Here is a 25,729-nt window from a genome sequence, read left to right as displayed (position 1 = left end):
ATCTCGTATGTGAATCATGTGATCATATCAATAATGGACTCAATAATTAAGATGTTCATAACAAAAAAGAAGAAGATAATTATATTTATTTGGAAAAAGAGAAAATTAAGGTTATTTTATGCACCTTTTCCATAAGTGACGCCCAAATAAGAATGTCGGCTCTCATAGGTGGCGCCCACTTTTTTCAATAAATTTTTTTAGTGAAAGTATTTTTATTTATTTTCATATGATTTTAATCACCTAGATCCATGTCTTTTTTTTTTTTTTTTGTTCTTAATTAATTTTAAAAATAATTTAATCTCATTTTCGCTCTCTATAAATACATTTACCATGGGAAAGATACTTTGACGAAACTAAACAGGTCACATGGTAACCATCCGTCAGTCAATTGGTTTAATTTTAGATAAGTAATAAATATTTATTGAACGTTAACATTACATAATAAGTATTATCAATCAATCAATTAATTGGTTTACTTTTAAAATAAGTGATAAACATATATTAAATCGGTTACGCCATTGAAATTACGCATTGAATGCAAGAGAAAATCGAGGTTACTTACCGCACGCAGCAGCTGATTTTAAAAACCCAGGCCTCGGCCAGGATTTGATGTAGTGCATTTCAATTCAATAAAATATCGAGCTTTTGTCTAAAAAAAAAAAAAAAAAAAAAACTGAGGCTATAAAGAATATCCGATACGATCCCCAAAAGTCCCGACCTTCTCTCTCTATAAGAACGACACTTCTCTCTCTCCCCGTCCGTTATTCTGCTCTTCGATAAGCTGACATGAAACTGGAGTTCAATAATCATCACCATCCAGAGGATCAAGAGACCGATAGCGATAGCGAGATGTGCAGAACTATCGAAGTCGTCGCTGGAAGCGGAGGCTTCCAGTTATCTCCGGCAAAGCGAACCCCCGAAGACGACGTCTGCGCCGACGACCTCTTCATTCCCCCGCTCAACTTCTCCTTGGTCGATAACGGCATTTTCAGGTCGGGTTTCCCGGAGTCCGCCAACTTCTCCTTTATCCAAACCCTAGGCCTCCGCTCCATCATGTAAGCAAATTCATTTCCTGCTGTATATATTACACATATATGCGTAAGTGTTTGATTAATTTCATTTCCCAAAAAAAAGTGTGATTAATTTGAAGTGTTTGATATTTTATATCTAATGACTGTCGTTTATGAAATTTAAACTCTGAATTTATTCGGATAAAGCGGAGTCTAACGTTTTAGACCGAATTTTTATATGCAATTTAAGTGTTTTGATATTTTCTTTATTTCATAACGATTTCGTTGAAATTTGAACTCTGAACTTACTCCAATAAAGCAGAGTCACCCCTCGACCAAATTTTCATGTCTTGTTATAGTGTTTAATTTTTTCTATCTGAATTATGTATTCCTAATGTGATTGTGTACACATGTATGTAGATGTTTGTGTCCAGAGCCGTATCCAGAGGCGAATATGGAGTTTCTAAAATCCAATGGGATTAAGCTCTTCCAATTTGGGATTGATGGCTACAAGGTGTGTCTATTTTTCTGCTCAATTCGATTGGATTGGAGGTCGTCCCCTCAAGCTTAAATTTAATTTTCTGCTTATAACTTTTTTATCTGTAATTTTCTGCTTATACTGATCATTATAAATTGACTGCCTTTAATCTAAACAATATCAATAATGTTTCGTAGGCTAGAATTCACACACACATTGTATATTCATGAGTTACTGAATAAATCAATCAAGTAGTACATATATCATAAATGTGGTCACTTGGCGACCAATGACGGATTCAAAATTTCATGTGTGGAAGTGTCTCTCACATATATAGGTAATTTGAACTCATAGCATGAGAGATTGAAGCAATTTTCATAAAAAGTGAAAGACCCTAAACCAATAGAAAGATCTAAAAATATTGCACAAATCCAAAAAGCCGAATATGAGGTAAAGGGTAAGCAAGAAATATTATTAAATATAAGTTAAAGCCAAAGAAAAACTAATAGAATAAGGAAGGGAAGTGAAGCATGCACCGCAATAAAAGAGATGGAGAGAAAAATGAGGTCTGGTCTGGAATGGAAAAGAATTTGATTTAGAACACACTTGAAAGAAGAAAAAAAGTTAGGATGGCCCCGGGGACCATTGGTCCATTAGTGGCTCCACCACTGTTACAACCAAGGAATGCATGGTAACCAACCTTAAATTTGATATTAAGGATGGAAAAATTATGGATGTGCTTTTAATGTTTTAATTTCAAGTCTTGGTTTTAATTTCAACTTTTGGTTTCAATTCCAACAGTAAGTAATCATAAATCCTTGATCATTAGGTGACTAATAGAACGAGACTTGTATGTATATTCATCATGTTTTACTAAAACACGATTATCCTCATCAAGATGCTTTGTTGGTTGAGTCATAATGTCTCATTTATTCTGGACGTCCTTCCTCTTGTTGTTCTGTGATAAGTTCATTAATTATATAATTTTGTTAATAACGAAATTATTTATTTTGTGTGGGGTATTGTTTGTTGGTTTTGGTTTTGGATGGGATGACAGTTATTTTGTCTTGGCTAGAGGGCCACAAGTTTCTGTCACATATACTGAAACAATGTTTCATGGCTCCTGCCTTGTGTTTATGGGATGCCGCCTCATGATATGTTCAGCAGTTTGTGTCTCTTTACCGAAGTTATTACACTAAATCATGGGGTGGCATCTTATTTTTAATCTTTGCGACATGATGAAACAGATTTATGATTAGTTTTCCATCGACACATCCTTGTTTTACATCTTGAAGTACTTTGATTGCTTGGATGTTGAATCAAGTTCCTCATTACCGTGAATTCATATCCAGCAAACTGACATCAATTGAATTGTGAATTCAGGAGCCTTTTGTAAATATCCCGGACGATACAATCCGTGAAGCACTAAAAGTTGTCCTTGGTACTGCACGAACTTAACAATATTTCACTTAGTTTCTTACTTAACCAGACCTGCAGCACTGTGGCTTACACTAGTTTACTTGTATGCAAATGCAGATGTAAGGAATCACCCTGTCTTAATTCATTGCAAACGAGGCAAGGTATGTACAATATACACTGTTGGATTCTTATATTCATTCCCTGATTTTGAGTAATCCATGGTATCGCCGGTTCCAGATGGTTGCCAACTCTGAGTGTATTTTTTCAGCATCGAACGGGTTGTCTGGTGGGGTGCTTGAGAAAATTGCAGAGATGGTGCCTCACGTCTGTTTTTGATGAATACCAGCGGTTTGCAGCTGCGAAAGCTAGAGTTGCGGATCAGAGGTTTATGGAGATGTTTGATGTTTCTAGCATGAAACATCTGCCGATAACGTTTTCTTGTTCCAAGAAGTAGAATCAGCCAGTATTATTGAAAGGCTTTTGCTTCTTCATTTAGTCGAAGAAGAGAATCAATCGTAGGTCTCCTCCTAGCTACTTTGGAATAAATAAAATAGGGAAAGGTGATGAGTTCCTGGTATGCATTTCGGCGGAAAAGGAATTATTTCTTCTTTTTTCCTTGATTCATAATTTAAGCATCCTTATATAAAATATCACTTTGTGTTCTTTGAGACTCAACCTTCTCCTCATCTTTTCCTCTGCTGTGTCTTCTGGTATATTTATTCAACAACTATGGTGGCAGATGTATCCGGATTTCTTCTTGAAAATCTGTAGTTAGCTCGATTTAGGTTTAGATAGATCGATTCATGTTCGGTTATGCAGCTACTTACAATTGATTGATCCTTTGCTTTGAAGTTGTGATTAGTAAAAGCATTTGTAGACATTACAGTACAGATGCTACTAATTTATCGATAGCATGTGCAAAGATGTATGTAATTCAAGTAGAGTAGTAACACCGACGATCCAAATAATGAAGTGACTCGGAGAATCAGAACATAGATTTTGAAACAAATGACAAAGGAGCTGAAGAAGAACAAGAGAGGGAACATATAATGATTTATGTGGTTGTTGATAGGAAAGAAATAAGTTGCAAAGAAAATCCAATCGGGCAGATAAAATTAACAAAAGATCTATAACCACGCTGATCTCGCCTCATTAGGCAGATCTGCAGCCAAACATGAGGCAGATCTTCAGCCAAACAGGTGACATCCACCACAAAAAATTAGTCAACCAACATATCTTATGAAACAATATGTTTTGAAACCTACGAGTAAGCTTTTGAATGTTATATACCAAGGTCATCAAGGTGCTCAAATATTAGGGGTGGTTTGTTCCGGTTCTAAAGGGCGTTGGGCTAGTTGAGCAGTGGGTAAGGGCCAATAAGACTAGGCGGACGCCTAGGCAGGAACTAGACGGTTTTTATTTTTAATTAAATTTATTATATAACACATATATAAGTATTTAAAATTTAAAAAAAAAAAAAAAATATATATATATATATATATACACACATAATTGTATTGAGAAACATAAATTGAAAAAGAAATGATATATAAATTATAAAGTAATAGAACATGATGAAAACATGAGCAACAAGCATTATAATGGATGCAGTGAGCAGTAATGCTCACCTAAGGTCCTCATTTTGAGGACATGTGAGGTCTTCTTTCATTTGAACCCTTAGATTAGTGTGATGACACCTAAGGTCCTCATTTTGAGGACATGTGATGTCTTCTTTCATTTGAACCCTTAGATTAGTGTGACGACAGGTCAATCAGTAATCTTAAATTATCTTTATTACACCCTAACAAAACAATAATCCCGATTATAAGAGAGAAAAAAAATGTTAATGCGTGAAACCCTTCCATCTTCTTCCCCTACCCGTCTCTCTCTCTCTCTCTCTCTCTCTCCCCCTCCCTATGCTTCTGAACTTTTTGCATGAGCAGCAATGCAGCACACGCCCCCAAATTATAATTTGGGTTTGAGCAATCAGTCCGAGAGGGCTTTCTAAGAAGAATTCTCCATCTCTCACATGTTTTAGAATTCGCACTACCATTGCTGATAGCATGGCAAAGCTACAAAGGAGCAAGGAGGGGCGCCTCCTCTCACCGGAAATAGCCGGTTCTAGTTATGCGGCATGGCGCTGCGCTGTTGTACGTTATAATTATTTTTTAAAAGATACCAGGCCAAACAACGTCGTTTGGGCTTGGGATTTAAAAAAAGTAATAAACAAAACGGCACGGTTTATGGGAGGGTGCGTTTCCAATTAGAGATTCATATGTGGGATTGGAAGGACCACCTGGTGAAAATTTTAACACGGAAAGAATTTTATATTGTTTTTTGCAGAAATAATTTGTATAGGAGGAGATTCTTACTTGTACATCAAGTATATACACGGTATAAATATAAGCCTTTGTGTTATGAATAAAACCATTCAGAATATATTTTCTTTATTAGGGGTTACATGTGTTAATTAAAAGAGAAATTCTAAGCCGAGTTTTTATGGTGAAGAAATTTAGTGGAAGCTAACAATGCATTACAAGGTAGTTGTGGTGTCACGCCTAAAGATATATAATTAAGGGCTAATCACAACGATTTTTTACATGGGTACTATACCATGGTTGATCTTCATGACCTCGGACTTATGGTGACCTTAGATTTTTTACATAAGTACTATACCCCATTTTTCTGATATGAAACCTCATCGCCAGCAATTGGAACTTATTTGTATTGATAAATTATGAACTATATTGATATAGTTTATTATGTAAAATGATTTGACTGTCTACAAATTTTACACTTTTAACTTTTAAATGTCCCCCCACTCCCTAACAAATCATGACTTTGCCACTAGCTGATGGGGTCCGAATGAATGGCGTTGTAGACATTTATCAAAATCCCTAAATTTGTTAGAACTAGGTTACCATTGAAAATTGTTGGAACTGCTATAACGGCATGTGCATGATTTCTTTTGAATCTTTGAATCTTGTTCTATTTTTGGTAGGTGTACTAATAATTTGAAAATCAATCAAAGTGAATTCTTTCTTTTTCGAAGTGTTTGTTCCTAACATCTAGGCAATTTCCCAAAATCTTGCTTTTGTTCCTCTGTCCTTTTTCATATGCAAGAATGAAAAAAAAAAAAAAAAAAAAAAAAAAAAAAAACTCAGACTAGGACCGGGGGCGGGTTGGTTTTTTTTTGGGGGGGGGGGGGGGGGGGGTGGTTGTATTTTGTTAGGGTGTAACAAAAATAACTTAAGGTTATTGATTAATTTAGGGGTTCAAATGAAAAAGGATCTCACAAGTCCTTATTTGAGGACCTTAAGTAAGTAACACTTATAAATGATAATGAATGTTCATTAATGTATCCGGCAAGTATCTTACAATCTATTGAAAACATAAAAATGCAAAATGGAAGAGTATTTTTGTTCTAAGTGAGAGATCGCGACCCATAACCGTTTTCTTAAATAAATAAAAGCAAAAATAGTCACAAAACCATCCAACCCACCTAGCTCGCTTATGCCAACTTAGACGTGCTAGGCCTAGGTGGGGCATAGGTGAGTCTACGTGGTCTTTCTTATTTTTTAAACACCTAGAAATTAATTAAAGTGGTGAGAGCCGTCTAGCACCTAAGTGGTTTTAGGCGATGCTTTTTTGAACACTGCGTATGGTCCCATTAACAGCACCAAAAAGGACCTTTGAGTCTCCTTAAATGAATCCCCTTGAGTCTTCGTCTACAGTCTTAAGAACAATGATTATTTCAAGCCACTTATTTTGCAAAAACAAGTGAACGATCGAGTAAACTCCTGGAACGAGAAATTACTTTAATGTTATCGAAAGTGCTTTTAGATTGTCAAAACTATTATTTAAGTGTGAATGAAATAAAAAAAATCGCTTTAATGTTGAAGGAAACTGAAAAGAAGGTCAAGTTGCTGTTATTTTTTAAGGTTAAAGGTGCAAAAATCAAGTTTAATGACATAAAATTAGCAAAAACTTTTACTTTGAATGTTTTGTGGTGTCGATCCTTCTTAGATTCTGAATGCTTTCAGGTTTCCAACCATGATTAATTTAAAACAATACTTTTTGAGGTTCTACCTTCTTCTTCTACTTAATACTTATTGGATTCTTGTTCCACTTGCACAAGTTGGAGCCTTGTTTGGATGTTCCAAATCACTATGTTCATAAAGGGACATTGTTGTGGACTACATCGTCATGATCTGGTTGAAAATATTTTATATTTTAAAATTCTCAAGAATGATACTTTGCTTGTTTCGAAAGTAGCTTCTCATTCGTTTGACTGTTGAAACATATTGTTTCTATGATGTTTTTCTACAAACTGTTTGCTAGAGATAACGACAAGGATTGAATGTTAAGGACAATCGTTTATGTGCATGTATAAAAAAATAAACACGAAACATGATAAACTTAACAATTTTTCGTGTTTTAGAGTGTTCACATCATTAATTCATTAGGGAAAGGAGAATATCATGGAGCACCTTTTCTGTCCATGTCCCATAAAGTAGTTTGAGCTGCCATTCCCAGATTCGATTTAGCCGAAAGCACTTGATTTTAATTTGGCACATCCTGGAATCATCGACGCAAATGAAAAGGTCTTCATGGTGTTAATTAAACTAGATTAACCATAAACCAATTGTAAACCATGAATCCATGATACTTTTTCCCATCTTGAAAGCACCCTTTCTTGTTTACTCCGCTGGCTTATCTTTTTAATAATTAATCGTCCCTTATTTCTGCTTTTGCTGATCACCTGCTCAGCATGTCGGCATGGCATGCCTTGTGGCCTCAACTTCTTTCATCTCTCTATGTACAGATTTTGAAGTCATATTATTTACTTAGAAGTGATGACTTAGTTACTTTCTACAAATAAGTGATGACTTTAGTTCGTAAGGACACTTTTAGTGTTGAACTGGTCATGAATATATCTCTGTAACCCTTTATTCAATCAATGGAATATAGTGTTTTTTTTTTCTTCTCAAAAAAATCTCATTAGGGTTAAAAAAACCAATTTTAAGTTCTATCCTCCCAGCTCCCACCATCTTCCATCATTTTCAATTCCTCATTTCTCCATATACTTTATGAAAACGACAAATGAAAAACAAAAGATTATAAAATTGGGCTCTAAAACGAGAAACCATTGTGGTAGACGTATTTACAATGATTGAATGCTAAACTATACATATGATAATATCATATTTTACGGTGTTTGTGTCATATAAAATTATACTAAATTCAACTCCAAATCGTTAATATTTTAGAAGGATATCATTAGATGGAATGCAATTTCCCTCCATGTACCAAAATCTAGATAGAGCTGCAATTCCAGGCTTCAATTAAGTCAAAAGCACTTATTTTCCAATCGCACATCCTTATACCATTGTCACAAACGGAAAGGTCTTTACCCTAATCTAGTTCAACGATAAACCAAGTGTAAATCATGATACTTTTTCCCATCCTGAAAGCACCTGTATTGTTTTACATTTTTGCTTGTGATTTTAATGATCTCTTGTTCTTGCTTTAAATTAAAAACATTTATAGCTTGAGTTCACCATGTCGGCATGGCTGCTGCCTTATCCCCTCAGCCTCTTTTATCCCTATTCCCACTGAATGTAGAGTCCTTTTTCTACGGTCAAAACTTAAATTGATAAATTTATAGACTCTGCTGACAATTTAGTTAAGCACAGTTGGCTTTGAATGCTACTGCTGCTAATGGATCTGCACATCAGATCTAGATATACAGTCTTAAGTCTTAACTGCTTGTGTTCCCTTAAGCAGTACTGTTCTATATAAAGTTTCTTCTTCGGTGAGGCTAACTGTAAATTTTAAATGCCGACGCCAAATTTGCATTTATATTTTTTTATATTTTTTTATATTGTTGATGTTGGTGATATTGCAAACGCTTATACTTGTCAATATGTTGTTGATACGTTCTCTACAAATGTAGCTAACTGCGATGTAGAAGGACTTGTTTTATATACAACTACACAAGTTTATTTATTTACTAACAAAACAGGTAAAGAAACAGAAAAATAACAAATCTTCCAAGTCATATTATATATAATAAAATAGTGATCACATTGGTTACTTTCTGCAGCGATTTCCGCATTAATAGTAAATAAAACCTTGAAATCTAGTTCAAGCAAAAAATTTGTTCACACGCCCATAATTACTTTAAGCAAACAACCCTTTTTGCAACAGCTTCTAGTAAAAGTACTTAATCACTCTCAAGCAGTACTTATAACTGGACCCAAACCAAAACTGGCCTTAATTTCCACTGCTTTCATGGCTTCAAATCTTGGTTCCTTGGGCTCGAACTTGACCCCAGCATAGAGCTTCATGTAGTCTTCGAACACGAACTTCGGGTACACTTGATTCTTCTCCTCTGCTTCTTTCTCCACTAGGGTTGGTGCTGGGTAGATCACCGCATCACTGCCTGGGTTGTAGAATGAAGCTATTGACATTCTGGTGCCATCTGTTTGGGCAATCACCCTGTGTTCCACACTCTTGTACTTTCCGTTGGTGATCACCTATAGGAGTTCAAAAAAAAATGTATGTTTGTATATGTAAGTATTCAAATTGGGGGTTAAGTAACATTAAGTTGGAATATGATTGGGTTATAATCAGTCTTTTTCTAGTGCGGTTAACTCTGAATAACCGTAAAATTGGAAAATTTTAAAAAGTGTAGTCAAGATCGAAGTTGTTGAGTTGATAGGGTTAAATTTTAATTACCTCAAGTTGGTCACCAAGATTGATAACAATGGAGTGGCGCATGGGAGGCACATCAACCCACTCTCCGTCCTTGAGGAGCTGGAGGCCACTGACCTTGTCATCCTGGAAGAGCAAGATGAGTCCGCCGGCATCGGTGTGGGCCCGGAGACCCTTGATCAGGTCTGGGTTAGGACATGGAGGGTAGTTGCTCACCTTGGTGCCAAAAGTTGGTCCCTTTGTTCCATAAAATGCTTTCTTAAGGTACCCTTGTTCCAGTCCAAGATTCTCACACAACAAGTCCAGCAGCTGCTCTGCTAATTTTTCCAATTTCAATGCAAACTCCTTCATCACATTCCTGCATACATAAGTTTTCATCACAATTCCGCGTCAGATATCACATAATATTCCTAAAACTCGAAAACCAACTATTTTCAGGTAATAATTTTTACACTCTTGTTTTCTCCTTCCGCAATAACCTTTTTGTTTCTGTCTCATTTGATTTATGCAATCATAAGACTAGAAAAATACGAAGAGTGCATGGGAGAAAAGGAGAGCGCAAATATCACTTCTTTATGTTACTGTGCGATTGCCATACCTGTACTCATCCTTGAGATCTGGTACTTCAGAGATGTTCGATTGAGGAAGATGGCGCAAGTGGAAAGTGCTTTCCCAATCCATATCTTTGACTTCTGTCTGAACACCCTCAAGGCCTTTGCTGGCCACCAGCTCCTTGAATCTTTGCTCCAAACACTGCTTGTAGTGCTCTTTTGTCAACCTCTCCACTGTGTCCAGAAACTCAGTTGGAATCCCATGACTCACCAGCTGCAATATTTGTCAAAACCCAAAAGGTAATTATAATGTGAAATATTTAAGAGAGAGAAAGATGAACTGAACATAGAAATTAGGAAGCTAATTAAGCATCTTAATTATAATCACCTCAAAGAAACCCCAGTTCTCACAGGCATCTTTGATCTTTTCCATTGTAGCTTTTCTTCCCTCACCATTGAGGCTCTCCAAGTTGATAACTGGGAAGTTCTCCATCTCTCTCTCTCTCTCTCTCTCTCAACTCTTTCTCTCTCTACAAGTGTTTGGCTAATTTGTTCTTGTGGAGTGGAGTTTGGTGCTTGTGCTATTTATAGAGATAGCAATGACCCGAAACGTAAAAAATAAAACTTGTAGTAGTTAAACATGCAAACTATTTGTAAAGTAGTGAAGGGTAACTTGAGGAATTATAATAAAGAAATTAATATTCTAAAAGGAAAAAAACAAATCCAAATAGCATAATCACGTGGCCCCACTATCTACTATGTTTGGATCGATACATGGGCTAAAATTAATTTGCATTGTTCTACTTAATATTCTCTTTGCACTACCTAAAATGAAAAAGAAAAAGAGAAAACCTTCTCTATACATCTTCTCGAGTCTTTGGCTGGTAATATGGACCACCACGACACCATCCATGGTTGCTGGCTTGCTCTGATCTTTCCAAATTTTTAGCGCTTTGACCAAATAATTGGGGTTTGGCTTACCCCACGGTTCAATTTGCATGCATGCTGAGGACCCCGCACTATCACTTTCTATCTGTTTGGAGTGCCTTCAAAATGATTTGGAAGGAAGGTGCCTAGCTCTTGCTTTTGCATTTTTTCAAAATTATTTCAAGTTTGATTTATACAGTGGTGGAAATATGTTGTGTCCTTGCATGATGGCATGGGTTCGAACCCCATCAGTGGCTAATCTAACATTTAACTTATTAACGCTATCGTTTCACTAAAAAAAAAAAATTAAATAAAAAATAATTGTCATTTTGTTTTTTGTTTTCACTTTTTTAAATTTTGAAAACTGAAATTTTGTTTGGTAACTAATTTTAGTGTTCTGTATTTATAAAAAAAATAAAAAAAATAAAAAAAAAACTAAAAACTACTTTCTTGAGTTTTCAAAATAGTCTTGAGTTTATAGTATTTGGTTTTCGATTTTCCTTTTTTATTTAAAAACTAAAAATAGTTATAAAATAAGATTTTAGTCAGTTTAAAAATGAAAACCAAAAAGAAAAAACTGAAAACGAAATGGTTATCAAACGACCCCTTACTTATTAATACATGGATTTATTTACGTGTGTATTTGTGGAGCAACTTTCAATGTATATCAGAACTCGGTCATGTAGCCTTATTACTTCACTTAAATAATAACATGCAAATTAGTTTTTTTATTTACTAATATAATTAGAAATATCACAAATTAATTATATGTCGTATACAATGGCGGAGTCAGAAATTATTCAGCGAATGGGCTAAGTTAAAATAATTAAAATTTCAAGCATGAACTCTTAAAATCCAAACAATAAACACGTAAACTCGCAGCTGTACAAATAACTAAAAATAAAGTGGCCAAGAACTTACTAATTGATAAGATTAATCAATAAACTTGCAGACTAAGAGTCAAAGATTAAATATCTATGTCTGAGTGCCTCTTTGTATTTGGCAAGAGGTGTAGGCTATTGTTTTTTAGACTTCAAATGTCTAGTCAGGTTTGTAACTCTATATTGAATTAACAAACAGCTTTCATAAGTTACGAGTGAGTGTATTGAGTAGTGAAAGGTTAATTACAATCTACAAACACCTACGTATTGCAGTAATGACAATGAAGTTTTCAATTCATTTAATACTATAAATTTTTATTGTTGGTTAAAGTAGTTAGTTTTTAAGCATTTAAAATACTTTTATTATTTTATATTCTCTAAAAGAAAGCTAATTAGGATTCAAACTTTACATTAGTTGCGTAGGTAGGAACCATAAAAAAATCAAATCATATAATAGCCGAACTAATTAGTATTTGTAAGGAAACTTTAACGAAAGGCTTCCAGTACTGTTTACTTTAATGAAAAATCATATTTTTACACTAAAAAGTCAATCATGGTACTATTCACTTTACCATTTATCTTGTCCTTATCATTAAAACTTGAAGTTTTCAAACCCTTGTCATTAGTTTTCCGTATTTTTAATATTAAAAACCTCCCTAGCCATGTACATGGCTCCACTAGTGGTCGTATACTATTTTTTTTTGTCAAATTTAGAAAGAAAAAAATGCTTATAAAAAAATGTTGTTTTATCATATACTCTTAGTATAATATGTGAAATTATGCATTGGGTGTCTTGTGCTACTATTTAATTACCATTTTATCATTTGTCCTCAATTGGAGATATAATGGAGTTGTTAATAAAACAGAATGGACAATGAGATGTTTACAAATGATATATGTGGTTCTAAATCAAAGCCGAAGACTTCTCTACCCAAATTAACGAACAAGACTTAACTAATTAACCAAATCTACTGACGAACGTCATGCATGCACGTGGGCGGCTTCCATGCTTAATCTAGCATCGAAATCTAATACATTTTTCTTAGATTGTGTAATTAAATAAGAATAACAGTATGCCAGTCTAATATCCTGCACTAACTATGAAATATGCAGTATAATATCTTTCGGATAAGTTTAGGAAATAACTTAGGTTCATCCGCAGCCGCTCGTTGATGAGAAAATATATTAATGTTGAATTGTCGATTACGCCTTTCAGTTTGCTCTTAACTAGTAAACCAAGACGTGATCGATGGCTTGCTTTTTTGGACGAATCTTGCGGAGAAAACCACTAGATTTAGTTCACATTATTCGTCAATAGAATATTGACGTCGAAAGCTTTGGGCTCATCATTGAACTAAGAATATTGATGAGTTTGATGTAAAGATGAATCAAAGTGCAAATTAAACACCGATTCATTCTTGTTAGTAAAAGTGGGATAACTAGTGGCGAATTACAATTATCCATTCCTTTTGGGAGTGGAGGATAGTTGAGAATTGCATCCTATCCATGACCACGATCAAGTAGATTCACAGCTTAAAAGTATCAAACCTAGGACATCTCATTTTTTTTCTTTTAGGAAGCTGCTATTCAAACTTTTCCACTGAACCATTTATTGTGGTTAAACACCGATTCTTTGAACCAACACTTAAGTTTCCTTTGTAAATTTAAGAGCTTTGCAAGATATAAAAAAAGGCAACATTAAATGCGATTCTATTTCACATGATCATGTTCTCATTTCACTCGTTTCCCATAGATGTTAATAAAGTGAACTTCTTGCTCCAATCTAAATTAGAACTATATAAAAGTACTTGATTTAAGCACTATGACAATTGATGATAATGTTAGTGAAAAACACTTAAAAAAATTCAAGATAAAGAAAACATTTCACCTGTCAATGATAGTTAAGTACAATAACAATTTAATTTAGGAGTTTTTTTTTTCTTCGGATCGGGAATTAAAGTAGATTCAATAAAAAAACTTATTTGTATATAAATGGAAAAAAAAAAAAAAAAAAACCTACTACATGATAAATTAAGACAACTGTATCTTTGTGCTTTCAATCATTATTTGGATAGAAACCAAACAAAGTAGATAAGTTTGGTCCATGTTTGTGGGGGAATACACAATGTGAATAGTGAATACGAACAACTTTACTATACAAACTAAGAAAAGCCAATAAAAATATTCTCTCTCTACCTTCCATCTCTTTGGGTTACACTCAACAGAAGACTATCTTTTAACATCAAGCTAGGGCAAAAAAGGTTGAGTCAGCTCCCATATCTCCAATAATACTGTTCACCTGGTCTGACCTCTGCCCAATCAAATTCTGCCAAATTTGCATGAAACCGTTAAATAATTAACCCTTCAATTCGTCATATGTCAAATTTAACTTTGAGACTCTCCGTCAAGCTGTAAATATACAAATGAGAAAATACTGAGGTGAGGATTTGAGACATCCTACTAACCATAATCTGGCCCTGAGGTAATTTTATATTCACGACGTCTTTTATGAAATGATGTCTAGGGTTTCTTTCAGTTGTTAAAACTATGAGTTTCTAAAGCAAACTTTGACACCGATTTTGAATATAAATTCTTTTTCTTTTGGTTTTTTCGTCACTTGATTTGTCTCTTATAGGATTTGTTTGTAAATATTTTTAAAATGGCTAAAAGCGTTTTGAGCGAAAATGTTTTTTTAATCAATTTTTAGTAGAAATGCAAGAGTGAAACCTAAAAAAAAAATTTGGAGTGTTTTCAACAAGAAACGCATAACTGGTATTTCTTAGAAAAAGCGCTTCAAGTGTTTTTGGAAATCAAAAATATTTTCTCTAAAAATGTTTTTGATTATTTTAAAAGTATTTCTAAACAAGATGTAACTGAGTAGTTAGGTATAGCTAGTGGAAGACAGATTGAGGGATCCTCTGGAAAGACCCTTTAATTAGGTTCCTTTCACAATCCAATTCACCCATGATACCATCCAAATATAATAATATTTCTTACTACTTTTATAAAGTATAAAGTAACCAAGATTATGGGAAGCACTCCTACTTGAATGGTCGGAAAATGCTGTGGCACTCGATGGGATAAAGTAATGTTTTGCGTCAAACACCACTCGGACACAAGAAAACAAACCCATTTGGAAAGCATTGCACATGCCATACACATTCATAATTGGTAGCGAGTGATACGATCAATTAAGTGATGAAAAATGTGGCTCCTACGCACCCACCGCATTGTTCGTGAGCTTTTTGTGCATCTCCTGCAGGTCCTGTCTATTCTGAAAATTAACACAAGAAGTTCTGGATAAGTACATGAATTTGCAAGCTCCTATAACTTGTGGAACAAGATTTTTCAATTTGTTGGATTTCTTTTAAATCATGTACAAATTGCGATAGGATTGGGACAGACCAAAGAGTTAAAACCAAAATGTGTACATGATATCGCATTTTGCTATTATGCCCTCACATGGGATTTATGTGAATTAATTTGGAATGTAGCTTTTGGACCATTCGATCATTTTAGTGGTTGCGAGGTGAATTAAGTTTAATATATATTGGACAGAGACCCTTCCTCTATCCAATAATTCCATGGATTAGGTATAAAATTGCAAGTTGTGGATGGCCGAAATTAGAGATTTAAGGTGTTTTCGGTCTTGGTAAAAGCTTTCAATTAGCACTATTTCCGTATAATGTTGCAAGAAAAAAAAATATTATTACTGTCACAACATAGTTACATTCACCTTATGTCATCTACATATCAATAATATATCAAAATAATATCGATACAGTGAACTTATTTGTTACGGTACATAATATGCTATTTGAGAAAAATGTGACAACAATAGTGGCATTTGAGAGAGAATTACAATGTGAGTAAAATTTTGGTACGAGTCATGTCATTAGTGGAAAAAGGAAAAAAGGGTAAGAAAGTAAAAAAGCAGAAGGAAAAAAAACCAAAATGGAGTTTTTTTGGGTGCATTCTTGATCAGGATGTTTATTGGAACTAAGGTGGTTTAGGACCATTTAGCGGCCGGAAAATATATATATATATGAAGGTCTTTCACTATTCGTTCTTTAATTTGTTCCTATAAATTTGAGTTATTTTTTGTGGGTTTCAATTAGCTATCTAGTTATAAAGTAGATGTTTAAGACTTCTTTTTATTTTGAACAAATGATATTATTTATACAAATGGGGAAGGGGATGGGCTTGGCCTCATAATGGGCTAGCAATAATGTGCTTCAAATTCGTCTTTGACGAGAATCAAACCTAAGACATCTCACTTACAAGTGAAGAAGAATACCACTAATTAAACTGTAGTATTAATTGGCAGCAGACATTTAAGACTTGAGTTTGAAAGATTGAACCTATTATTTCATTTGGAAATGGAGTAAGAAAGTTTGGGAATCTTATTCCTGGTTCAAAACTATGACTATTGACTATTGCTTGGAAAATTAATGTACCAAAAAACTCGATCCCCTTAGGTCACGCCATATCATACTCAATCACGTTAAACTCTTCCCTAAACAGCAGTTTTGGTGGCAGCTCTTTGCTTGACTTAATTAGCCATTTCTCTATACAGTCACGTCGCCTCATCTTCTTCGTAAAGTTATCGGCACTTTTCTTTTCGGTGTTAGAAGATGTCTCAAGTTTTCAATCCCTTCTCAGTTTCAATTCTGTAAAGTCGCATATCTGGCTGTATCACATGAGCTATGAAGTTATGAACATGATCACGTTGTGAAATTCCTACAAAGCTTGCTTGTTGCAAATGAAAAAGGTAATCAGCACTATTAGCATTTTTCACGACCACCTACGATAACATTTGTGACATCAACCAATGAAAATTCATTGTACAAGAACATTTTCTAATATGACGGGCTAGTTATAATATGCTTAGAAAATTCTAGGGTTTGTGAGAGCATGTGTTATCAATTATATCATCAATGTGATGAATGCGATATCAATAATAGTCAATGTTTGTATTTATTTTGTACTAAATACTTTATGCATGGGTGGGTGTTGACACATCTATGGCACCACTTCTTTTACATAATTTTTTACATACGTTTTTATGGAGCTCACTTCGCAATGTATTTTAGTAATCTAAATTGTTTATCTTTTAGAACATCATTCATATGTCACCTTTGCAAAAAATTAGACAAATCCAAACCATTAAGACATTCATTTGTATTGAAGAAAAAGAGACGAATCCGGTTTTACAAAGAAACCATAAGCTCTTAATCCAATAGTCATATTGTTTCAGATTTTGGTGATTGTTGATAGACATAATATTTGAGGGAAAACCTAAAAGATAAACGGTTTGGATTATTGAAATACATTACAAAATGAATCCCATAAAAACGTATGTCAAAAAGTATGTAAAAAATATGGTGCCACAAAAAGGAAAAGAAGGGGAATATTATTGGTGGCTTTGACTATTGAATTTTGATCAACAAGGACCATGACTTCACCAAATCGTGACATAGTAACTGATTTGATGTAGATTAATATTTTCCCTATTTTATGATAATAATATAGTAATCACATAGTGAATTAACTTTAAGAGACATGATTCCCGCACTTCATTTTCATTTACGAACGACCATCTATTTAGTTATGTCATTTAATTATTTTTTAATTTATTCAATTCAATCAGCTATAAAAAGAAAGAGAAGAACGAGAGAAACTTCCCTAACCCTAATCCCTCAACCAACAAAATGTAAGAAGCCAAATTCTACGGTATTCATTGAACTGATACAATATTGGGGAATATCCATGGAAATCCTTTCTGTGGCGAGGCTTCATTTTCCGAAGGCTCCAAGGCACACAGATTGGATTAGAGAGATTAATTCTGTCTAATAACAGAAAAAGAAATGGGAAGAGGATCCTCTTTGGATCTACTTTGTGGAGATCCTAGAGATCCCCATATCTTAGCTGTTCATCATATATTGTGCGGCTAATTTTCGTCAAATATTATTTATGTTTAATTTTAAATAAAAAAATTAAATAATTTCTGACCATACAATACACGATGAATGACTAGGATCCACACAAAGTGGATCCGGATGGGATACAATTTCAAAGAAATGTGGTTGCCTGCTGCATCTGACCAATTCCTTCAATTCCAATTTGTAATTTCCACTAATTCACTTGGAGCCTTTCCTGCCAACTTCGTGTGAGATATTTATGTATTTGAATTGACTACTCCTGAGAGAGTCAAATAAAGCTATTGACTTTGACTCTTTTGGGGTCGTGGTTTTGATGTGTGACTAATGATCAAATAGTCACCGATCGTTTTATGGGGACAAAATAAGGTTCAATTGGCCCATGGGTGGCTTGTTAGATGAACAATATTTGATTTGTAATCCTTGATGAATTTTCTTCAAGACTAATCAAACATATGACTCGTAATGAGGTCACGCTTTGCATGATCGTTTTGTAGGATAGAATATGTTCAATGCAATTCCAAAATCTTACAACGAATTCATATTTTTAGAGAAGCTAAGGGCTTATTTAAAAGTGCTTTTAAAATGGTTGAAATTATTTTTGATGAAAATGATTTTGGAACATTTTTTTAATACAAATGCTAGTGAATCCTAAAATAGTATTTGAAGTGTTTCATACAAGAAGCAAATAAGAAAGCACTTCGAGTGAAGTATTTCTCTAAAAACAATTTCAGTCATTTGAAAGACACTTGATATAACAAATGATTTTGTTATATTAGGATGTACTATAATCAGTCTTGTGTTTGATTTAGTAATTTTCTTCATGTAATAATTTACATCTGAAGTTATATTGTCTTTAAAAGAAAAACTACGCATTAATTTGATCTTGAAGTTATGTATGTACACATAAAATTGAATTTTGATTTAATATATGGATTTGTTTTGGTCTAAGAAAATCACGAGATAAATTAAAAAAACATAATCTTAGCCAGAACCTAATTGTAATAATTTGTTGTGGCGGCCGCGGCAAGCAACACTCACTGAGAGCGAGACCTCGTCAATGAGAATCTCACCCTCGCAAGTGTTCTCAGGCGGCCGCACCAAAGAACTTCTCGTGAATGGGAGCCCATAAAAAATGAGCGAGCGTTAACCAAAACTCAATGGGCTGACTAGTTGGACCTTATTTTGCTCTATGCATCCTTTGCTATTGAAATTTTTGTTGAACAAAAAAATATGAATCATGAGAGAATGCTGGCCCGTATACTTCACTTCAAGCTATGCTCTACACATCTCCAAATATCAAAAATTTCTGTTGGTAGTCTTCAAAAATCAAATCTTTGACACGGTTGCTCCGTGGCGTATCCTGCACAAGAAGAAGCTTAGAGTTATGGTTATGCCGCACGAAATAGTTCGAGGGAGACAAACAAGCAAACGACTATGCCAGGTTTACTGCTAGCAAAGACCTAAATCCATTATATTTCAGACCTGCTTTCACTTCTCAATCAGTGACATAGAAATAGTCGTGAACATTGATGAGAAGGAGAAGGAGATTCTTACTAAGCACCGAATTTCCTCTTAATCGGCTAATGATGATTTTACCATTGTTTGCGCTCTGTAAAAACTACGGGAAAAAGAAGTGTTAATATGTTAGTTGTCAAAAGGGCATCAAAAGAAGCAAACAATCCCGGTAATATACATATACAACTGCAGAGGAATGTATTGTAGCAGGAATTTGCAAAGGGATTACACAATGCAGGAAAATAGGCTTAACTTCAACGATGTTAAACAAATGGTGCTGGCTGTGTGCAAGTGTAATTGTGTTGCCAATCAGGAATCACTTACATATTTATGTTAACCCGAAGCAGGGGCCACTCCCAAAATAAAAGGTGCGTTTGCCAAGAGACGGCTGAAAGAGTCAAATCAGATCATTTTGTTAGACTCATCGTAAAGCTGACAAACAAAAATTCAACATGACATGGAAATCGAATGAGCAACAATATACTATTTAGACAGTTTACCTCTTATGCTCTACTTATAGCCTACTTGTAGCATCAAATGACGATAGCTACGGCCACACATAAAACACTGCCATTTATGCCGTACAAATTTCGGGTAACTTATCTGCATCCTTTCTTGGACAAGCCTGAAATCAGATAACTGCATAACTAACCAGATAGAGCTTCATGATCATTTTCTAGTACCTTCAGTCCAAGAAAAATAGCTCACCATCTTACAATACACCGCTGAATGCCTCTAGATATGGGGCGAATGATTGATGGATCCCGTTGAGCATACAACAAACCAACCTAAGAAATGATAAGAAATGCACGATCTTAATATTAATATTAATATTGCAATGCATTTCTATCTGCAAATGAAAGAAATTGAAGAGATATCTATCTACCTCCACCAATGCAACGGCAGAAGGATCGTCCATGATCTCAAGGCTACAATCAGCTAGATAATTAATCTGCACCCAAGTACGTAGGAAAAAGTAAATAAAAAAGCATTCAGGAAGGAAAAGACAGATATAAGTTGATGCATTCTCCCACCCTAAACTAAGAAAACGTATTCTTTGTTTCTCCTGCCTATAGTGAATTGCAGAAAGAGTTCAAGGGGGCATACCAACAACCGCAAAGATATGAATATCTATCAAATGACCTATCAAGTGGGGGAGGGGAAAGTGCTTTAACGTTTAGACCAGCTACTTATTAGGCATCATTACTATTGTTATCAACGTTGTACAAAAGCATAGACTATAAAATATGTAAAAACAAATTTTTACTGGAAATATTCAGCTTTCTTCCAAGTGCAGAACTAGTAATTCTACCAAGTGTTAGAAATAAAAAAAGAAACCACAGACTACGTACTCCAAATTCTGTATTAATTAGAGACTGCACAAAATCCATCAGCTGAATCTTTGCCCATCCAAGGCACATGGTGGGATCATTTTTAGGTGGAGGATGTCTCCACGGTGCACCAAAGCGTAGTCTATCTTTTGAAAATTTTCCACTTCGTGCATCAGCAGCAAACTTTTGAAGGAGCCCCAATGCCTTCTCCATGGCCGGATTCACTACAGTAATCTAAATGAATAGACTTGAATAGCAAGTAAGGCAGCACAAATTGCATAAAGAATTATAAAATTACGAAAGAGGCATAACCACGGTTGTTAACAGGCCAAGTTAGTCGGTAAGACTAATGTATATACATCTAGGAAATCAAATATACAATGAAGTGAACAGAAATTCCAAGAAGGTGAATTGCAAGTAATATATCATGAGATTTCCATACACTTATCAATGAACCAAAACGTACGAAATTACAAAGACAAATGAGTAAGATCATCATGCTCCAAAGAAACTTACTTGCAAGTAAGCTAAATATGAATCCACAATGTCTTCAAATGTGCTATCTTTGTTGTCTTCTAACCTTCAGATAAACAAAAAGGGTATTTATATAGCATTAAAACTATATACAAATAAAGTAGTCATAAACCACGTAGCATCAATTCTGGAAAAAATTAGGCACAGGTTGATTGGTGAAGAAGACACATGATATGAGATGAGATGGTAAAAAACAAAGATAAATATCACCCTTACAGTTGATAGTAATTGGCCTGTTTGAGTGCATAGAGCTCAAATAGGTGTCGTGGGTTTGGACCAAATACCTCAGCAATCACCGACCACTGAATTTTGACAAAAATAATGCTAAAGGTCACTAAAATGTCCAGCAGTTCAAGACATAAAGAAAGAAAAAAGTGCAAGAAAATGAAGAATCATCAGGATATCTGATGGACCTAATTTCAGGATTAGTAGGAAAACCGATCGATTTTTATTCCCCCCTGCCCAATTTTACTACACTGGAAGTATGTTTATTCAAAATTAGAGAAGCGTATTACCTCTGAATTACTGAAATAATCAGTAACCATATGTAACTTAGCTTCCTGGGGACTCCAGCCAAAAGCCTGCAGAACAAACCAAGTATAAATCCATGATAACCTCCAGTATCCTCACAATATTCAAAACATGAACACGACATTTTAGAACAGGCCCCGAAATGACATGTCAGTCTAAGTTGAGTCGTGGCTGGCAGGGGGCTCAACACTTTTAATGGGTTGTGCCAGGAACAGTCACATGATAAGCCATTCCAGGCAAGAACACATTATGGGTTCATACCAGGCACGACATGTAGCAAAAACAAATTAAAAAACAAAATCTCAAATCTAGTGAACCATGTCCCAAAATATAGAATTGAGCACGATACAAGTCACGGAATAAATGTTCCCATGCTTCATGCTTCAAGCTTAAGGTATTAGTATCTGCACAGCAGCAAAGAATAACTAGTGTTTGTTCCTTTTGGTCAATGAAGTAAAGGCAAATGCAAACACATGTAATGATCTTGTATAACCATGCATCTTTAGAGTAATACGGTTTCAGAGTCTCAGTTTAAGTACCTCACGAGAGATGAATATGTCTGGAAATCCAAAATCCACGTAAGCTCGGTATGAATAGTAACTGTAACAAAGCAACAGGAATTAGAATTCAAACAAACAAGAAAATAAACTGAAAAGGAGGAAATACCCGAAAAGTAGGCCACTGCAGAAGTTTAAAAGGTTAATTATTAGCTTGTGACATATAAATGTATAAGTGATATGATGTTATAGAAACACAAATGGCTAGGAATGAATCTCACCTATCCGATGTCACGAGTACAACAGGAAAGCACCTCTCATTTGCACCTAAAGCAATTATTCTCCATATTAGACTGTCGTGATACATGGATCCGCAGACTGATGAATTCTCATCCAACAGAATCGCATTCTTTAAAACTTCGACATTGTTAATAGCCAGCTTAGGCTGCTCCATACAATAAGAAACATCACAATTAGAGATTCATAAAAACTCCACACACTAATCAAAACCACACAAAATTTCAGCAAATACTAAGAATGAGTATAAGCAACCAACAATGCGAACTTTATTACCTGAAAATGATCAATTTCAGCTGCTTGTGACAACAACTCCATCAACAAACAAGGCCAATCAGTACACGAATTCGCTAAAGACCCCGAAAATCCCCCAGTCCTATTCAAATGAGCAATGGCATTAGCCCTCCAACTCTGCTGCTGCTTAATCACCTCCTTTGCCAATCTCAATGCCACAACGGCCTCCCTATAATACGAAGCCTCCTCCAACGGCACATTCTTCTTCTCAGTCAAACCCAAAATCCCATCAATCTCTTGGCCATTACATCGAGTACTTAGCGCGAACACTGCCCGATCCCACAAAACCGACCCGGAAACTTTCTCAGAAAGCGCGTTCTTGGAAGCCCCATTGCCGGCAATAACGCGGTGGAGCGCCGTGTTAAGACCATGCCATTTGCTGAGAATGGAGAAGATTTGATGGGAGCTGATGGAACCCAGCTGGACGCCCTTGTGAGCCATGGATTCGAGGCAGCTTTCGAGCTTGGTTCGGCAATTGGGTAAAGTGGTCGGCGGGCAATTGGACCAGGAAGCCCATGGAAACGATTGATTGAACTGCGGGTGGTGATCTTTGATGGACTCGGCGAAGTCGACGTAGCCGGTGAGGTGAGGGCCTTTGTTCCACTCCCCCAGCAGACCTGGAGAAAGACGAAGTGTTAGAATCTAGAGAGAGATATGGAGAGAGCGAAAGAGAGTAAAAGGGTGATTACGTTCGAGGATGAGGGTGGTTTTGCCGGCGCCTCTGGGGCCGTGGAGGATCAGAGGCTGAGGCACGCGGTGGCGCTGGGCGTGGTTGTTGAGCACGGTTTCTAGCAATGGGCGTGGGATGATCTTCCATGGTTTGTACACCATTTTCTGAGATTTATGAAGCTTATTAACTGTGGGTGGGTCGTTTGTGGTGGAAGGGGAGAGGGGTATTAGAAGGGTTTTAGAGACCAAACGACGGTGACCCTCAGCAAGCTACCTGAATAAATGTTTGTTCTTGGCCAATTGCTTGCATTTTTTTGTTTTTGTTTTTTATGTGACCAGAATGTTTACACAACAGTCAATAATTATCACCCAGCACTACGGTTTAATGATATTTTTATTCACTTATAAATAAAAGATTTTAAGTTCGAATCTCGTGAATGGTGAATTTGATACCAAATGAGGTCTTAGGTTCGAATCTCGTAGATAACGAATTCGATACCAAATTAGGCTGCTCATTATATGACTTAACGAAACTCTTCATCTCCTTAATGTAAAATATCGATATACTAAAAAAAAAAAAGAATTACCGCCTACGTGGTGGACACGGGTTAAGTAAGATAATCATTATAGTTATCATGTTCGACTCTTTGTTCATCAATTTAAGTACTCATTTTTGGATTTGAATCCTCTCCTGAGCTAATGAAGAAGATCCTCCTGACTCATTATCGTGGCCGTTGAATTTTTATTCAACGACTACAAAATAGAGAGTCCCTTTAAAGTTAAAATAATTGTAGCCGTTAGATAAAAATCCAACGGTCCATGATAATGGGTCAAGATGATCCTCTCCATTAGCTCAGGAGAGGATCCAAATCCCTCATTTTATATGTTGTAATAGTGACATATGTGAGCTAGTCTATATAATAACGATAATGTTTCTAGGTCATCTAACTCACTTGGGTTTGGTTTTAATAATATGAATCATTCACATAATAGAATAATTAACCACTAGATTTGATTATACGATTGATAAATTTTTTATTTACAATTACAATAGTTCATTTTCCGTACTATTGAAACAAAAAATCCAACTTATTCTCCCCGCCTAAATGGTTCAGCCCATACCCAATTTAGTGGTTGAGTATTGGGATTTATTGGTCCACAGTCCTATCCCAGTGTATGGTTCTCATGGGCAATGCAGAATTGGGTTCTGGGTGGCCAGAACAATTCACACATTATATTATCAGTTCCATACTAGCCAAGCCCATTCAGAAGGAGAATTTTCTTAATTGTGATTTTTTACAAATGAATATTTTTTGTTTGAGAAATGCTAAAGGAGATTCTTTCAAAAATTGGACTCTTCATGAATTTTGATTTTGGCACAATGTTTTACAATGTTAACATGAAAATTGATATTGAAATTTTTTTTATAAAATCACACTTTCAAAGAATCTCCGTAACATTTCTCTTTTTGTTTCGATAAATATTCACGTTACCAATCTCTCTCACTCTCCTTGTTATTATTATTGTTATTATAATTAATATAATTATTATTATTGAATGGATAGTGCTGGCTAGTTGGCATTTATATGAAACAACAAACCATATTTAAGTCAATATTGAAGGATATAGTAGTTCAATCAATCATTCATTCATTTTTGGGGGAAAAAGCAAACATCATTCATAAATAAACGATATGACTCAAAGGATTTTAGATGATAAATTTAAGTATTTCTCCGCATCAACTTCTCCATAATTTTTCGTCATTTAACGTGACAGTTACACCTTTATATGATATTATTAATTTTTATTTTTTATAAAATGTGTATTTGTTATTATGTAATGTTCTATGTCGATAACTTTTAACATTATCATTTACCCATTTACACAGCGTAAATCATAGTATTCAATCAGGAGTTTAAGTATCAACATCCCAAAAATAGTGACAAACTGGAACAGGAAGACTCAGACTCATCAAGCATCTACACTATTAGGCAGAAGGCCTTATGGTTAAACATTCATATAAACCCAAAAAAAAACTTTTCTTTATTAAACCAAAAAAAGCAACCAAATATTAAAAAATGATTATATTTTTATGAGAGCACAAGAGTGTCTTACAAAATTTTGACAAATTAGACC

The 25,729-nt window shown here is 35.0% G+C and overlaps 3 protein-coding genes across 5 annotated transcripts; 1 reads left to right on the top strand and 2 right to left on the bottom strand.

Moving 5' to 3' along the window:
* Positions 1 to 661: 661 nt before the first annotated feature.
* LOC137740974 (inositol diphosphatase DSP1-like) lies at positions 662 to 3,582 on the top strand. 2 transcript variants are annotated; one of them, XM_068480780.2, is made up of 5 exons: positions 662 to 1,055; positions 1,431 to 1,524; positions 2,872 to 2,929; positions 3,025 to 3,068; positions 3,176 to 3,582. In XM_068480780.2, exons 1-5 carry the CDS (start codon positions 787 to 789, stop codon positions 3,359 to 3,361), a joined length of 651 nt encoding a protein of 216 aa, XP_068336881.2. In that variant the 5' UTR covers positions 662 to 786; the 3' UTR covers positions 3,362 to 3,582. The 2 variants fall into 2 exon arrangements, with proteins under 2 accessions (XP_068336881.2, XP_068336882.2); XM_068480781.2 differs by having other exon boundaries at positions 3,145 to 3,384.
* Positions 3,583 to 8,949: 5,367 nt separating this feature from the next.
* LOC137738994 (1-aminocyclopropane-1-carboxylate oxidase) lies at positions 8,950 to 10,742 on the bottom strand. Its single transcript, XM_068478467.2, has 4 exons — positions 10,564 to 10,742; positions 10,223 to 10,449; positions 9,649 to 9,982; positions 8,950 to 9,446 (listed from the first exon to the last, which is right to left on the bottom strand). The coding sequence occupies exons 1-4, from the start codon at positions 10,666 to 10,668 to the stop codon at positions 9,144 to 9,146; spliced, it is 969 nt and encodes a 322-aa protein (XP_068334568.2). The 5' UTR covers positions 10,669 to 10,742; the 3' UTR covers positions 8,950 to 9,143.
* An 8,081-nt stretch (positions 10,743 to 18,823) lies between these two features.
* LOC137739730 (uncharacterized) lies at positions 18,824 to 23,946 on the bottom strand. 2 transcript variants are annotated; one of them, XM_068479415.2, is made up of 14 exons: positions 23,614 to 23,946; positions 22,907 to 23,541; positions 22,615 to 22,778; positions 22,376 to 22,436; positions 21,821 to 21,886; positions 21,522 to 21,607; positions 21,288 to 21,351; positions 20,793 to 21,005; positions 20,327 to 20,392; positions 20,149 to 20,228; positions 19,941 to 20,065; positions 19,765 to 19,828; positions 19,480 to 19,543; positions 18,824 to 19,285 (listed from the first exon to the last, which is right to left on the bottom strand). In XM_068479415.2, the coding sequence occupies exons 1-11, from the start codon at positions 23,753 to 23,755 to the stop codon at positions 19,951 to 19,953; spliced, it is 1,692 nt and encodes a 563-aa protein (XP_068335516.2). In that variant the 5' UTR covers positions 23,756 to 23,946; the 3' UTR covers positions 18,824 to 19,285; positions 19,480 to 19,543; positions 19,765 to 19,828; positions 19,941 to 19,950. The 2 variants fall into 2 exon arrangements, with proteins under 2 accessions (XP_068335516.2, XP_088556593.1); XM_088700467.1 differs by having other exon boundaries at positions 19,480 to 19,534.
* Positions 23,947 to 25,729: the final 1,783 nt, after the last annotated feature.

Source organism: Pyrus communis, chromosome 9, assembly GCF_041283825.1.
Source record: "Pyrus communis isolate YQ-2024b chromosome 9, ASM4128382v1, whole genome shotgun sequence".
Lineage (NCBI taxonomy): Eukaryota > Viridiplantae > Streptophyta > Magnoliopsida > Rosales > Rosaceae > Pyrus > Pyrus communis.
Note: the sequence above shows the minus strand (reverse complement) of the source record. Positions and strands in the feature narration are given on the sequence as shown.